This window comes from Pristiophorus japonicus, chromosome 6 (genome assembly GCF_044704955.1).
Source record: "Pristiophorus japonicus isolate sPriJap1 chromosome 6, sPriJap1.hap1, whole genome shotgun sequence".
Taxonomy (NCBI): domain Eukaryota; kingdom Metazoa; phylum Chordata; class Chondrichthyes; family Pristiophoridae; genus Pristiophorus; species Pristiophorus japonicus.
The window spans coordinates 225,946,073-225,963,530 of record NC_091982.1 but is presented as its reverse complement, the minus strand read 5'-3'; the positions used below and the strand labels follow the sequence as shown (position 1 = coordinate 225,963,530).

Below are 17,458 nucleotides of genomic sequence, written 5' to 3'. Positions count from 1 at the left end.
TCAAGGACACTCTCAAAGCATCCTTGCAACATCCCCATCGACATCTTGGAATCCCTGGCACAAGACCTCCCAAAGTGGAGGAAAAGCACCCGGGAAGGCGCTGAACATAAGAAATAGGAACAGGAGTAGGCCATACGGCCCCTCGAGCCTGCACCGCCATTCAATGAGATCATGGCTGATCTGATCATGGACTCAGCTCCACTTCCCTGCCCGTTCCCCATAACCCCTTATCGTTTAAGAAACTGTCTATTTCTCTCTCAAATTTATTCAATGTCCCAGCTTCCACAGCTCTCTGAGGTAGCGAATTCCACAGATTTTCAAACCTCAGAAGAAATTTCTCCTCATCTGTGTTTTAAATGGGCGGCCCCTTATTCTAAGATCATGCCCCCTAGTTCTAGTCTCCCCCATCAGTGGAAACATCCTCTCTGCATCCACCTTGTCAAGCCTCCTCATAATCTTATACGTTTCGATAAGATCACCTCTCATTCTTATGAACTCCAATGTGTAGAGGCCCAACCTACTCAACCTTTTCTCATAAGTCAACCCCCTCATCCCCAGAATCAACCTAGTGAACCTTCTCTGAACTGCCTCCAAAGCAATACCTTATATAGCTGTAGCAAGACTTCCCCCTGCTTTTTATACACCATCCCCTTTGCAATAAAGGCCAAGATACCATTGGCCTTCCTGATCACTTGCTGTACCTGCATACTATCCTTTTGCGTTTCATGCACAAGTACCCCCAGGTCCCGCTGTACTGCGGCACTTTGCAATCTTTCTCCATTTAAATAATAACTTATTCTTTGACTTTTTTTCTGCCAAAGTGCATGATCTCACACTTTCCAACATTATACTCCATCTGCCAAATTTTTGCCCACTCACTTTGCCTGTATGTCCTTTTACAGATTTTTTGTGTCCTCCTCACACATTGTTTTTCCTCCCATCTTTGTATCGTCAGCAAACTTGGCTACATTACACTCAGTCCCTTCTTCTAAGCTGAAGCCAAGCATCAACAGCGGCAGGAGCGCATGGCAACTCAAGCATCCCCCACCCACCCGTTCCTTCAACCGCCGTCTGCCCCACTTGTGACAGAGACTGTAGGTCCCGCACTGGTCTCTTAAGTCATCCGAGGACTCATTTTTAGTGTAGAAGCATGTCATCCTTGACTCCGAGGGACTGCCTAAGAGACATTCTGGGTTAAAACTATTATGTGCAAATACAGCATATATTTCTCACACTCACCTTTTGTTGCGTTTACAATGCCCCCTCGAACAAAAGCTTTTACTTTACTGGAGTCAGCTCCCTCAAAGGAGGCCAAAAATTCCTCATATATCTCAGCAGCTGCCTTCTCATCTTCCTGAAAGAAAGTGCTTAACATTAGTCTCTTGCATTTGTAACCAGATTTACTATAGACGGTTTCATTTAAGATCATTTAGTTGATAAGAGGCATACACTAATTGCCCCCGTTGGTTTGAGTATTAGCATGTAGTGGTGAATTATAGAATTCTTTATACACACGCATGTATGCATACAAACATACACTCGGTCCCTATATACATACAAACACACACCAAATTAATGCAAAATCTGATGGACGGGGAGAACCCCTAAACTGTAGGTTTGGGCTCTAGGAGGTTGTCAGGTGGCGAGACGTCAATTTAAATATTATAATAGGACTGAAAACCAAGCAGTTACAACAAGGCAGGGTCTGCTGGGCCCAGGAGATAAATGCCTTCATACCCACCTCCTGGATCCACGGTTCTGTCTAGTCCATCCCCCGCGATTGTAGAAACGCCCCACGAGGCCTCGAATCAACCCTCCCACCCTTCCCTGCCAACGAGACCTCAATCACCGCCCACATCTCCGAACCCTCCACAAGGCCTCCCCCCACGCTCCTGCCAGTCCCCGATATTTTGCAGACTTCTGCCCTTGCTCCTCGGGGCATCCTGCAGCCTATCGTCTCACCATCCGTAGCAACCTCCCACCCCCCAACCAATGTTGCTCACAGCCCCCATCCCATGCTCCTCCAGCTGACCCCGACCCCCTCCACGATTCCCCCCCCCCCCCCGTGGTCCAGTGGCACAGGCCTGCCGGCTAGCCTCTCAGTCTGGCTGGCTGCAGATGGGAAACAGAGGCCTCGCATGCAAATCAGGCCCTGCAGTTAAAGTCAGCAGGGTCTGCGGGAAACCCAGCTTCCCGACCGCCTCGGAGCCTTCCACGCTTCCCCATGAAAATCCAGCCTGGGCAGGAGAGGATTGAGCTCAGCTGCAATGGCCTCCTCTTTTCCCTTCTAAAGATGGAATAGCTGGGGATGGTAGCATAGTGGTTATGTCACTGGACTAGTAACCCAGAGGTGTGGTCTAATAATCTGGAGTCAGGAGTTCAAATTCCACAATGGCATTTAAATTGGAATTTAAATTCAGTTAATTAAATAAATCTGAAATTTTAAAAGCTAGCATCAGTAATGGTGACCATGAAAGTAGTAGATCGTCATCAAATCCCATCTAGTTCACCAATGTGCTTCCCATCTCTCGTGGCCTCGTTACTTCCATCGTGTCAATCGCAGATAATGCCATCTCTGACCACTTCCTCGTGTCGCTCACCACACACATCCTGCTTTCCCCCCCCAACCTTACTTCCTCCTGCGTCCACCCCGGTAATAAACTCTCTCCCAACTGCACTTCCGAAATTCTAACTATCCAGCCTTTGGCCCTCCAGTCACAACATTTCTGCAGCTACCGATTTGCTCAATCACACCCCCACCACCACCACCTTTGATGGCCTAGTCCCTACTAAAACAATTGCTCTCTCTCGCCCTGGTCATTCCCCCTGGTATGGCCCTCATCTTCACTCCCTTAAGTCCAAGAGACGCAAACCTGAACGGATGTGGTAGACAACTGGTTTAGCCATTCACCGTTAGATTTGGCTAGACCACATACAGCATTATCGGGACCTGCTCTCATCTGCCAAAACTGCTCACTATTCCACAATCTTTCTGGAAAGTAAAGATTAAACCCCGGATTCTATTCTCCACTGCTAACCGTCTCCTTAAACCCCTCATTCTCTGTCTCCTCCACCCTCACCTTCGATAACGTGCGAGATCACCTATTCAGCTGCCTCTGCCACTTCCCTTCCTTTCCCAAGCCCATTGGGCCAGAGCTCCGCTAAGGATCCCCTGCCCTCGCATCTTTCTCCAGTTTCCCTCCGATCTCCCCAAGCTCATCCTGTCCATGAGACCCACTTCATGCTCCCTCGACCCTATTCCCACTAAACTACTGACCAGCCAACTTTCTTTTCTGGCTCTCATGTTAGCTGACATTGTTAACAGTTCTCTCTCCTCCAATCTGCCGTCATCACCCCTCTCCTCAAAATTCCAACGCTTGACCTCTCCATCCTTGCAAACTACCAACCATCTCCAACCTCCCTTTCTTCTCCAAAGTCCTTGAACGTGTTGGTCATCTTTCCCGCAACTGTGTTTGAATCGCTCCAATCCGGTTTCCGCCCCTGCCACTGTACCGAAATGATTCTCATCAAAGTCACGACATCCTTTGTGACTGTGACAAAAGTAAACTATCCCTCCTCCTTCTTGACTTGTCTATAGCCTTTGACACGGTTGACTACTCTGTCCTTCAACGCCTATCTAGCTGGGTGGGGCTGCACTTAACCTGGTTCCATTCTTATCTATCTAATCGTAGCCAGAGAATCACCTGCAATGGCTTCTCTTCCCACTCCCGCGTCGGCACCTCTGGTGACCCTCAAGGATCTATCCTTGGCCCCCTCCTATTTCTCATCTACATGCTTCGCCTTGACGACATCGTCCAAAAATACAGCATCAGTTTCCACATGTACGCTGATGACACCCAGCTTTACCTCACTGCGTTTCTCAACCCCTCCTCGGTCTCTAAATTGTCAGCTGCTTGTCAGACATCCAGTTCTGGACAAGCAGAAATTTTCTCTAATTAAATATTGGGAAGAACAAATCCATTGTTTTCGGTCCCCGCCACAAACTCTGTTCACTAGCCACTGACTCCATCCCTCTCCCTAGCATCAGCCTCAGCTAAACCACGCTGTTCTCAACCTTGGTGTCAGATTTTCCCCTGAAATTAGCTTTCGACTACATATCCGCAGCATAACTAAGACCGCCTATTTCCACCTCCATAATATCGCCCGTCTCTGCACTTGCCTCAGCTCATCCGCTACTGGAACCCTCATCCATGTCTTTGTTACCTCTAGACTTACTATTCCAACACATTCCTGGCTAGCCTCCCACGTTCTATTCTATGTAAACTGGAGGTCATCCAAAACTCGGCTGCCTGTGCTCCCAGTTAAGCAATGCCTCGCTTTCAAAATTCTCATCCTTGTTTTCAAATCTCTCCATGGCCTTGCCCCACCTTATCTCTGTAATCTCCTCCAGCCCCACATTAAGTCTGATGGCATCGGGTCAAACATGGGCAAGGAAACCTCCTGCTGATTACTACCAACCACCCTCCCTCAGCTGATAAATCAATACTCCTCCATGTAGAACACCACTTGAAAGAAGCACGGATGCTAGCAAGGGCACAGAAAGTACTCTCAAGGACATAGCTGCCAGACTAGGATTGCAGAAGGTGGTGAGAGAAGCAACATGAGGGAAAAACCTATTTGACCTCGTCCTCAACAATCTACCTGTCACAGATGCATCTGTCCATGACAGTATTGGTAGCAGTGACCACCGCACAGTCATTGTGGAGAATAAGCCCCACTACCAACGTGTTAACTGGAATAGATTCAAAATAGATCTAACTGCTCAAAACTGGACATCCATGAGGCACTGTGAGCCATCAGCAGCAGCAGAATTGTACTACAATCTGTAACCTCATTGACCGGCACATCCCTCACTCTACCATTATCAAGCTAGGCAACCAAACCCGGTTCAATGAAGAGTGTGGAAGAACATGCCAGGAGCAGCACCACTATACCAAAACATGAGGTGCCAACCTGGGGAAGCTGCAAATCAGGACGACATGCATGCTGATCAGCAGAAGCAGCATGCTATAGACAGAGCTAAGCGATTCCACAATCAACGGATCAGATCAAAGCGCTGCAATCCTGCCACATCCAGCTGTGAATGGTGGTGGATCATTAAACAACTAACGGGAGGAGTAGATTCCATGAACATGCCCGTTCTCAATGATGGCGGAGCCCAACACACGAGTGCAAAAGACAAGGCTGAAGTGTTTGCAACCATCTTCAGCCAGAAGTGTCGAGTGGATAATCCATCGCGTCCTCCTCCTGAGGTCCCCACCATCACAGCAGCCAGTCTTCAACCAATTCGATTCACTCCGCATGATATTAAGAAAAAGCTGAGCACACTGGATACAGCAAAGGCTATGGGCCCAGCAACATGCTGAATTCTTGTGCTCCAGAACTAGCCGCGCCTCTAGCTAAGCTATTCTAGTACAGCTACAACACTGGCATAGACCAAACAATGTGGAAAATTGGACACAAAAAGCACGACAAATTCAATCCGGCCAATTACCAACCCATCAATCTACTCTCAATCATCAGCAAAGTGATGGAAGGTGTCGCCAATAGTGCTATCAAGCGCCACTTACTCACCAATAACCTGCTCACTGATGCTCAAGTTTGGGTTCCGTCAGGACCACTTGGCTCCAGACCTCATTACAGCCTTGGTCCAAACATGGACAAAAGAGCAGAATTTCCAGAGGTGAGATGAGTGACTGCCCTTGACCTCAAGGCAGCATTTGACTGAGTGTGAAATCAAGGAGCCAGAGTAAAATTGAAGTCAATGGGAATCAGAAGGAAAACTCTCCACTGGCTGGAGTCATACCTAACACAAAGGAAGATGGTTGTGGTTGTTGGAGGTCAATCATCCCAGCCCCAGGAGCCCTTGGGGCAGTGTCCTACGCCCAACCATCTTCAGCTGCTTCATCAATAACCTTTCCTCCATCATAAGGTCAGAAGTGGGGATGTTCGCTGATGATTGTAGTGTTCAGTTCCATTCGCAACCTCTCAGATAATGAATCAGCTCATGTTGCCCACATGCAGCAAGACCTGGCCAACATTCAGGCTTGGGCTGATAAGTGGCAAGTAACATACTGTGGCAACAAGAACAGGTCAGAGGCTGGGTATTCCGTGGCGAGTGTCTCACCTCCTGACTCCCCAAAGCTTTTCCACCGTCAACAAAGCACAAGTCTGGAGTGCAATGGAATACTCTCCACTTGCCTGGATGAGTGCAGCTCCAACAACACAAGAAGCTCGACACCATCTAGGATAAAGCAGCCCACTTGATCGGCACCTCATCCACCACCTTAAACATTCACTCGCTCCACCACCGGCGCAAAGTGGCTGCAGTGTATACCGTGGCTGGCTCCAAGTCAGCATGGATTTATGAAAGGGAAATCATGCTTGACGAATCTTCTGGAATTTTTGAGGATGTAACTAGTAGAGTGGACAAGGGAGAACCAGTGGATGTGATGTATTTGGACTTTCAAATGGCTTTTGACAAGGTCCCACACAAGAGATTGGTGAGCAAAATCAAAGCACATAGTATTGGGGGTAATGTACTGACGTGGATAGAGAACTGGTTGGCAGACAGGAAGCAGAGAGTCGGGATAAACAGGACCTTTTCAGAATGGCAGGCAGTGACTAGTGGAGTGCCGCACGGCTCAGTGCTGGGACCCCAGCTCTTTACAATATATATTAATGATCTAGAGGATGGAATAGAGTGTAATATCTCCAAATTTGCAGATGACACTAAACTGGGTGGCGATGTGAGCTGTGAGGAGGACTCTAAGAGGCTGCAGGGTGACTTGGACATGTTAGGCGAGTGGGCAAATGCATGGCAGATGCAGTACAATGTGGATAAATGTGAGGTTATCCACTTTGGGAGTAAAAATACGAAGGCAGAATATTATCTGAATGGCAGCAGATTAGGAAAAGGAGAGGTACAGCGAGATCTGGGTGTCATGGTTCATCAGTCACTGAAAGCTGGCATGCAGATATAGCAAGCGGTAAATGGTATGTTGGCCTTCATAGGTAGGGGATTTGAGTATAGGAGCAGGGAAGTCTTACTGCAGTTGTCCTGGGCCTTGGTGAGGCCTCACCTGGAATATTATGTTCAGTTTTGGTCTCCTAATCTGAGGAAGGACATTCTTGCTATTGAGGGAGTGCAGCGAAGGTTCACCAGACTGATGCCGGGATGGCTGGACTGACATATGGAGGAGAGAATGGATCAACTGGAGTTTAGAAGGATGAGAGGGGATCTCATAGCAACATAAAAGATTCTGACAGGGCTGGACAGGTTAGATACGGGAAGAATGTCCCCGATGTTGGGGGAAGTCCAGAACCAGGGGACACAGTCTTATGATAAAGGGCAGGCCATTTAGGACTGAGATGGGGAGAAACTTCTTCACTCAGAGTTGTTAACCTGTGGAATTCCCTGCTGCAGAGAGTTGTTGATGCCTGTTCGTTGGATATATTCAAGAGGGAGTTAGATATGGCCCTTATGGCTAAAGGGATCAAGGGGTATGGAGAGAAAGCAGGAAACGGGTACTGAAGGAATGATCAGCCATGATCTTATTGAATGATAGTGCAGGCTCGAAGGACCGAATGGCCTACTCCTGCACCTATTTTCTATGTTTCTATCTACAAGATGCACTGTAGAACCTCCCAAACCCACGACCCCTATCACTTCGACAGCTCCTCCCAAACCCACGACCTTGACCACCCAAAAGAACACGGGCAGCAGGCGCAGGGGAACATCATCACCTTCAAGTTAGACACCATCCTGAATTGGAAATATATCGCCGTTCCTTCATAGTCGCTGGGTCAAAATCGTCCCTAACAGCACTGTGGCAGCACCTTCACCACACGGACTGCGGAGAGAGGTTTTATTGTGAAGGTATGAAGATGGTGCAGTGCAGGGGCGCCCGGCGGGGAGGTGGTGGTATATTGAGACTGCCAATGGTTGCATCAGTGTCCGTAGCCGGGAAGGGGGGTGTATTTTTGGTGTTGTTTTTAAAGATATGTCAATAGGGCTGAGGGAAGGGCAGAAGGCGGCTCACCACCACCTTCGAGGGCAACTTGGGATGGGCAATAAAAATGCTGGCCCTTGCCAGTGATGCCCACATCCCAGTAACAAATTTTCAAAAAGCCAGCCAACACTCACTGTCTAAGGCAAAAATTAAGAACGGTTATTTGGGTAAAGTACTCTGGAAGCGTACCTTAAACAAGTCAGCTTCTTCACGAGGGAAGATGATTAGGTGAAAAAAATAAAATTGAAAAATGTAGTATTTTTTCATTAGATGTTTGTAATTATGTTGACTTTACAACCAACACTGAAGGAATTCTGCTCTCAATAAAAAGTTTTTTCAAAAATTCACGCACACCACTAAAAATATGGCAAGGATGAAAATTAACTCCCAAATGTGATGGGTAAAATATGGTACAGGTACAACGCCTAACATCCAAAACCCTCGGGACTGAGGACGTTACGAACTGTGTGTTTTTCCGGTCTTTCGAATGTGTTGCTGATGTCCGAAGTCCAGAAATACCCAAGCCCAGGTTCAGGTATTTCCGGATTTCGGAATGCCAGAAGCATGTCCCAAGTCCGGAAATGCCCGGGCCCAAGTTCCAATATTTCTGGTTTTTAGATGTCATTTTGCAGTCCCCGGCCAGAATCAAACTCTGGCCAGGGATTTGTGTGCTGTGCAGAGCCGGAGTCTGGCCGAAGGGGCTTACGTGCGGTGCAGAGTTGGTTCTGGCCAGGGACTTGTGTGCGGTGCAGAGTTGGTTCTGGCCGGGGACTTGTGTGCAGTGCAGAGTTGGTACGGACCCAGGAGCAGCAGTACGGTGACTGTGAAGACCTGGCCTGGAACAGGTAGGATTGGTGTTTTTATTCTTGCAATTTGTGTCACTGTACAGTAGTTGGATTTCATTTTTTTTACTTTTCCCTGGGCCTGATTGGCGGTGGTAACAGTTTGGCAGGGTGTCCGGATTCCAGAACATTTTGCGGATTCTAGACGACCCTGCCACGATTCGTCCCGGAGTCTGGAACTCTGGATTTTAGGCGCTGCACCTGTATACCTTTTAAATTATTTATATTGCAAGTCCTATTTCATCCTTCCCCTCTCCCCCAGCACATAACCAGGAAATGCTGAAAATAATAGGTCTGTGAGCAATCGAAATGGGAAAAGATTAGTTGACACAAGTTTGGAGACCTTTTCTTCTCTTTTCAGGTACCTGCATAACTGCGGTACACTCTCAGCACTCTTTGCATTTCAGATTGCAGTTGGTTTCTTTTTTGTTTCTACTGACTTTTTTCCCATATGCCTTCCATGTATACTTCCATACCTTCTTTTTAATTTCCTCCTGTTCTTTCTTACTGAGGGTCCTCTTTGTAGCAGTCATTTTGCTGTGCCGTTGGTTTTTTAGTTGATCAGAAGCACGCTGGAGGAGAGAAAACATCATCTTTACAAATGATAACTGGCATTAAATGGCCAAAGTGACATCCTCCAGAATGTGAACATTACACAGGATTAAACACACAAGTAATTTTAACATTTAAAGTAAGCAGAACACACCTAGATAACATTAACACTATCCACAGAAACTACAGACATCACAAGCTCCATACAACTAATCATCTACCAAAATAAAACCACAAAATGCTGGAACTGCATCAGCATCTGCAAAAAAAGACAGGTCAACCTTTGGGTACAAACCCTTCATCAGAATCCAGTTCAGACTAAAGGTTTACACCAGGTAGGTTTTCCTGTCTTTTATTTTGCAGATGCTGACAGACCTGCTGTGCATTTGCAGCTTTTATATTCACCATTTATCTTCGATCAAAATTGTTTTTATAGAAAGCAGCTTGTAGAGCAACATGGCTCAAGAGCAAAGTTATAGAAATGCCAGGCAATAGGATTAACAGCTGACAAATGTTACTGGTCTATAGTTTTGTTCAAAAACACCACCACTTTGTTTAAAAATATATTCTTACATTTGACAAAGTATCGCCTGCACCCACTACACACAAGGATTTATTGAACGTTATTTGCAAAGAGGGCATGCAACTCTATGCACGTGCACAGGGCAAGTTAAAGTTAGCACATTCAAATATATTTAAATCAGCTAACTACCACCAAGATCACTGGCCCTACTGCTACATATAATGGGCATTATAGCAGGCTTGTGTTAATTTTTTGAGGCAAGCAATATTTCTTTCACATTAAAAGGTTTATAAATCAAAACTTGAACTGTATGGGAAGGTGAACACCTATGACACACATACAACTTTACTACATCAACACAAGAACTAAAATACTACTCCTGCCATGATACACTCCCTGAACCGAGAAAAGCTAACATTGAAACCCCTCCTTGTTATGCTTGATTGAATGGTCTTTAGCAATATTTGAGGCAATGGGATTCAAATTTCACATTTAGGAACATAACATATGAGGAGTAGGCCATTTGGCCCATCGAGCCAGCTCCTCCATTCAATAAGATCATAGTTGATCTGATCATGGACTCAGCTCCACTTCCCCGCCCGCTCCCTATAACCCTTTAGTCCCTAATCGCTCAAAAATGTGTCTAACTCCGCCTTAAATATATTCAATGACCCAGCCTCCACAGCTCTCTGGGGAAGAGAATTCCATAGATTTATAACTCTGAGAATAAATTTCTTCTCATCTCAGTTTTAAATGGGCGGCCCCTTATTCTAAGACTAAGACTATGTCCCCTAGTTTTAGTTTCCCCCATGAGTGGAAATATCCTCTCTGCATCCACCTTGTCGAGCCCCTCATTACCTTATATGTTTCGATAAGATCACCTCTCATTCTTCTGAACTCCAATGAGTATAGGCCCAACCTACTCAACCTATCTTCATAAGTCAACCCCTTCATCTCCAGGATCAACCGAGTGAACCTTCTCTGAACAGCCTCCAATGCAAGGGCGCTGAGCACCTCGAGTCTCCTTCGCTCTCCAGCATTTCCAAAACAGAGACTTTGTCCGACTCTCACCCAGGATACAAGTTAACTATTTCAAAACAGCGGATATATTGCTCCTGCAGTCAAGGACTGCCTATTCATATGTGGGGATAAACTTCAATAGCTTTAAACTCTCTCACCCCACCCCGGTCCACACAACCCGTGGCTGAGAACGGTTTTTGCAAGGCCTCTCCATCCACTATTCTACAAAACCTAACCTTGACAGAGCTGCAGAGAAGGTCAAAAGGCACTGTGAGATCCTACAATAGCACTCTCAGGTGGACGTAAACGATCCAATGGCAAAGGCCTTAAACTTCCAAGACTGGGTGTGGGGGGAGGGGGAGAAAGTTACAAGAAATGAAACAAGCCCAAATATAAACAAAACAGGAAAGGAGAACATAGGACTGACTAAACTATACATGGCCAGGGGATAAGAGTTATAGAAGAAGAGTGTAAATAGATGGTTAAAAATAAAGAGAGGAACTGCTATTAAAATGAATTAAACTGTATGTATAGCAATGCACACAATGTCCCTAATAAAACTGGAGAACTGGAGGCAATATGTTACAAGGAATCAGATATCGCAGGGATTACTGAGACATGCTACAGAAAAATCTGGACTGGGAATTAAACATTACAGGATATAACATATTTAGAAACAATAGAGGGGGAAAAGGAGAGATGGAGTAGCTGTAGTTATTAGAAGTAATATGGCAGTAGAATGGCATGTAGAAAAAGAATGATGCAGTCATTAGTCAGACAGAAATAGAATCCATATGGATAGATAATAAAGGATCAATCACACTAATAGGGATTGTCTACAGATCACCCAATATTGGAAGGGAGGTGGAGGCAGAATTATGCAAACATTTAGGGAAATTAGTAAAAAAAACATAGCATAATCAACATGGCGGATTTCGACGACCCCAAAATTGTTAAGGAGTAGGTGATGGGGATAAGGGAATGGAATTCCTACAATGTGTACACAACTCATTTCTAACCCAGCATGCAAGAAGCCCAACATCGCTACTGGATCTCATAATGGGGAATGAACCAGAGAAGTAAAAGTAGGGGAACATCTAGGCAATAGTGACCATAATATAATACGCTTTAAGATAATTGAAAAGGATAAATACCAGGGTAATAAGATTAGAGAAAAGCTGATTTTATGGGGCTGAGAATAGAACTTGGGAAAATAAAATGGACAATATTGACAAACAATGATGTAAAACAGAAATGGGAAACGTTTAAAACAGAGTCTGGAAAAAATATATTCTGTTAAGAAAACAAGAACAAACTGAACACTAATGATAAATAAAGCCAAGGGAAAAATTGAGGCTAAGGAAAGAGGCATACACTACTAAGTACATGGACAGCAGGGGAGAGTAGGACAAGGTAGAATACGAGAGATTAGGAGAGAAGTCTAAAAAACAATTAGAAAGGCAAAGAGGAACTATAAAATTAAATTAGAACATAAAACAAAGTAGTAAAATATTCTACTGGCACATAAATAAAAAAGGAGTCGGGATAGGAATAGGGCCATTAAGCAATAGACAGGATAAAATCACAGGCAGCAATAGCAAAATAGCAGAAATATTAAATAATGACTTTGCTTCAGCATTTATCAGAGTGGACACGACATCGGAAGATGAGATTAGAAATGATGCACCTGCATTTATAATAAAAAGCGGAGAAATATTAAATAAACTAATTAAATTCATGATAAAACTACTGCTCTGGACAGACTGCAGCCATGCATCTTAAAAGAATCGAGAAGAGATAGCAAAGGCATTACTGTATTACACGTATTTAATAATTTGTTAGAAAAGGGTGTACTGCCAGAGGACTGGCAGATAGCTAATGTTATATCTATGTTTAAGAGAGATAGAACATGTCTTGGGAACTATAGATCTGTCAGCTTAACATCAGTAGTAGGAAAAATAATGGCCTGGATTTTACGGGGCAGGGTTTTCGGAAGCGCATGAGCGAAAGCCCAGAACTTGCGATCTGTCAAGAATCACTTGCGAACTGCCTGTGCTCCTGGGATACGTAAGCCTTTACGTACGTCAACGTGTAGAGGCCCAGGAGCGCGAGTCTTTGTGGATCACAATGCAGAAGGTAGGCACATATTTAATTTTCAGATCAGAGACATTTCCCCGTGGGAAGCCTCCAAAAGCATATTCAGACTCAATAAATCCCAACTGAAGGAGGAAATAGAAAAACATCTAGAAACCAAAAATATAATAATGAATAGTCAGAATGGATTTCAAAAGAGAAAGTCTTTAAGATTAGAAATGATATCCACGCATTTAAAATAAAAAGCGGAGAAATATTAAATAAACTAATCAAACTCATGATTAAACCCTGCAGGGTTACAAACCCAGAGCTGGTAATTGGGATTAGACTGGATGACCTTTTGTTGGACGGCGCAGATATAATGCAGGGAATAGAATGCGGCCAAAGTGATCTCCTGGACTAGTTTCGATCGCCTGGATGGGTCAGAGAGGAATTTTCCCAGAATGGCCTGGGTTTTTAAATCTGGTTTTTGCCTCTCCCAGGAGATCACATGGCTCCGGTTGGGGTGGAGTGTAGAATGTAAGGGGAGTCGCAGTTGTGTGAGGCGGACTGGTTGGGCTGGGTGCTCTTTGCCTTTCCATCATTGTTCATAGGTTTATATGTAACCTTCAGGGCTGCTGACTGAGGGCCGTGCGACTCTGTCAGCCGGCGCAGACACGATGGGCCGGAATGGCCTCCTTCTGCACTGTAAATTTCTATGTTTCTATGAATCTAGAAGAGATAGCAGAGGCACTATTACACATATTTAATAATTTATTTTGAAAAGACCAACTTCATTGAATTATTTGAAGAGATAACAGAGAGAGTAGACAAGAGTAATGCAGTACATGTAATTTATCTAGATTTCCAAAAGGCTTTTGATAAGGTGCCACACAATAGACTAATGAGAAAGGTCAGAGAATGCAGAGTCAGGGGACAAGTAGCAGAACAGATAGCTAGCTGGCTTCAAGACAGAAAGCAGAGTAGTGGGGTTAAGGGTAGCTATTCATAGTGGCAGAAGGTGGGTAGTGGGGTCCCACAAGGACCAGTGCTGGAACCACTGTTATTCACCATTTTATATTAACGATTTAGACTTTGGAATCAAAAACACTATTTCTAAATCTAAGGGTGACACCAATTTTTTTTTTTGGGGGGGGGGGGGGGGGTGAGAGAAGAGGAGGGATATTTAATACTGAGGAGGACTGCAACAAATTACAGGAGGATATTAATAAACTTGCAGAATGGGCATATAATTGGTAAATGAATTTCAACACAGATAAGCACGAGGTTTTACTTTTTGGCAAGAAAAATGAGGTCACATATTACTTAGAAAATAAGAATCTAAATGGGGTAGAGGATCTGGGAGCACAAGTACAAAAATCACGATAGTAGCGACAGGTTAATAAAGCCATAAATAAAGCAAACCAAGCACAAGGGTTTATTTCTAGAGGGTTAGAATTGAAAAGTAGAAGTTATATAAACTTGTATCGAACCTTGGTTAGGCGACACTTGGGTGCACTGCGCACAGTTCTGGTCGCCGGATATAGAGGCACTGGAGAGGGTGCAAAACAGATTTACAAAGACGATACCAGAACTGCAAAGTTATAACCATCAGGAAAGGATGAACAGGTTGGGTCTCTTTTCTCTTGAAATGAGAAGGCCAAGGGGTGACCTAATAAAGGTCTTGATAGAGTGGATACAGAGAATGTTTCCACCTGTGGGGAAGAGCAAAACTAGAGGCCATCAATATAGGATAGTCACCAAGAAATCCAATAGAGAATTCAGAAAAAACTTCTTTCCCACAGAGAGGTGAGATTGTGGAACTCTACCACGGAGTGGCTAAGGCGAATAGAATAGATGCATTTAAGGAGAAACTGGTTAAGTATATGAGGGAGATAAGTATATCATAGTTTTAAATGGGCAGCCCCTTATTCTGAGACAATGCCCCCTAGTTTTAGTTTCTCCTATGAGTGGAAATATTCTCTCTGCTTCCAACTTGTCGAGCCCTCTCTATCTTATGTTTCGATAAGAATGTCATACACAAGAACACAAGAAATAGGAGCAGGAGTAGGCCATTTGACCCCTCGAGCCTACTCCGCCATTCAATAAGATCATAGCTGATCTGATCATGGACTCAGCTCTACTTCCCTGCCCAATCCCCATAACCCTTTATTCCCTTATCGCTCAAAATTCTGTCTATCTCTGCTTTAAATATATTCAATGACCCAGCCTCCAGAGCTCTCTGGGGCAGAGAATTCCACAGATTTACAACCCTCAGAAGAAATTTCTCATCTCAGTTTTAAATGGGCGGTGTCTTATTCTGAGACTATGTCCCTAGTTTTAGTTTACCCTACGAGTGGAAATATCCTCTCTGCATCCATCTTGTCTAGCCCCCTCATTATCTTATGTTTCGATAAAATCATCTCTCATTCTTCTGAACTCCAATGAGTAGAGGCCCAACCTACCTTCATAAGTCAATCCCCCTCATCCCCGGAATCAACCGAGTGAACCTTCTCTGAACAGCCTCCAATGCAAATATATCCTCCCTTAAATAAGGAGACCAAAACTCTATGCAGTACTCCATGTGTGACCTCACCAATACCCTGTACAGTTGCAGCAGGACTTCTCTGCTTTTATACTCCATCCCCCTTGCAATAAAGGCCAACATTCCATTTGCCTTCCTGATCACTTGCTGTACCTGCATACTAACTTTTTGTGTTTCATGCACAAGGGCCCCCAGGTCCCTCTGTACTGCAGCACTTTGCAATTTTTCTCCATTTAAATTATAATTTGCTCGTCTATTTTTTCTGCCAAAGTGGATAACCTCACATTTTCCCACATTATACTCCATCTGCCAAATTTTTGCCCACTCCCTTAGCCTGTCTATATCCCTTGCCACCACCAAGCAGCACGAGAGCACAGCACAGTGGCAGACCTTAAAGCAGCCAGCCCAAACAGCACCAACTGACCAGAGGACAAGTAGTTAAAAAAGTCATGAGGGCGCTATATAAATAAAAGTCTTTCTTTTTAGCCCCTCAACCTGGAGGTATGCATGTCATGCCTTACATGTGTCCTAGTTTTGATGGTTTTGTCCCCACTATGATACAAAGATAACCTCCCAGGAATATTCAGGTCAGACAGATTTAGAGTCTGACATGACAGAAAAGGAAAGTGAGCACACAGGCCAATCCCTTTATTCCCATTGAACAAACTCCACCTCACCCAGTGTGGGACATCTACACTACAAGTTATAATGGTGCAAAAACATTACAGTCTTACACAGTGTAAATTGAAAGCTAAGGCCTGAACTGACTCTGAAGCAAAGTGGACCAAATCTTGCCCTTCCACAATGAATCATGACTCCCTAAATTTCTTGGTTTTGAATGAAACCTGAAGTATGAAACTCACTCTGGCTGCTGCCAGCAGCAAAGACAGAAAGCGCTAAGTGGCAAGATCCAATTTAACAGTATCTATTCCTTCAGCGAACGAGAGATATACAGAAGACACAGATCAATAAGGACCGTTTACAGCAGAAAAATGTAAAAAAACAAATTTGAAAGCTCTTTGTCTAAATGCACGTAGCATTTGTAACAAAATAGATGAGTTGACGGCACAAATAGATACAAATGGGTATGATCGGATTGCCATTACAGAGACTGGGAACTAAATATTCAGGGGTATTTGACAATTCGGAAGGACAGTCAGAAAGAAAAAGGAGGTGGGGTAGCACTTAATAAAGGATGAGATCAGTGCGTTAGTGAGAAACGATATTGGCTCAGAGGATCAAGATTTTGAATTAGTTTGGGTGGAGATAAGAAATAATAAAGGGAAAAAAGTCACTGGTGGGCGTAGTCTATAGGCCCCCTAACAGTAGCTACACTGTTGCACGGAGTATAAATCAAGAAATAATGGAGGCTGTTCAGAGAAGGTTCACTAGGTTAATTACAGAGATGAGGAGGTTGACTTATGAAGATAGGTTGAGCCGATACTCATTGGAGTTCAGAAGAATGAGAGGTGATCTTATTGAAACTTATAAAGATTATGGGCTCAAGTTTCGGCCTGAGTTGCTCCTATTTTTTGGAGCAACTAGTTTAGAATGGAGCATCTTAGAAATTGCAATTCTTGGCAATTTAGTTTGCTCCAGCTCTAGTCAGTTAGAATAGTTTCATTTTAGAACAGATTTTTTTCCCCCAAAAGGGGGCGTGTCCAGCCACTTACACCTGTTTTGCAAGTTTAGGCAGTGAAAACTTACTCCAAACTAACTTAGAATAGAGTAAGTGTAGATTTTTGTACACTGAGAAAAACCTTGCCTACACTTATAAATCAGGCGTAGGGAATGAGATTGGGGTGGGGGGGTGAGAAAGTGGGGTTTACAAACATTAAACACTTCACTTTTACAAATAAAGAGCCATCAT

At 44.4% G+C, this 17,458-nt stretch overlaps 1 protein-coding gene across 2 annotated transcripts in view; it reads right to left on the bottom strand.

Annotated features, from left to right (window-relative positions):
* Nucleotides 1–17,458, bottom strand: part of u2surp (U2 snRNP-associated SURP domain containing) — a 112,257-nt gene that overhangs the window by 80,168 nt on the left and 14,631 nt on the right. For both annotated transcript variants that reach the window (XM_070883660.1, XM_070883662.1), the window contains exons 3-4: nucleotides 9,352–9,447; nucleotides 1,240–1,354 (exon numbers count right to left, since the gene is read on the bottom strand). In XM_070883660.1, the coding sequence (XP_070739761.1) occupies nucleotides 1,240–1,354; nucleotides 9,352–9,408 (172 nt within the window). In that variant the 5' untranslated portion in view covers nucleotides 9,409–9,447. The remainder of the gene's footprint in view (nucleotides 1–1,239; nucleotides 1,355–9,351; nucleotides 9,448–17,458) is intronic.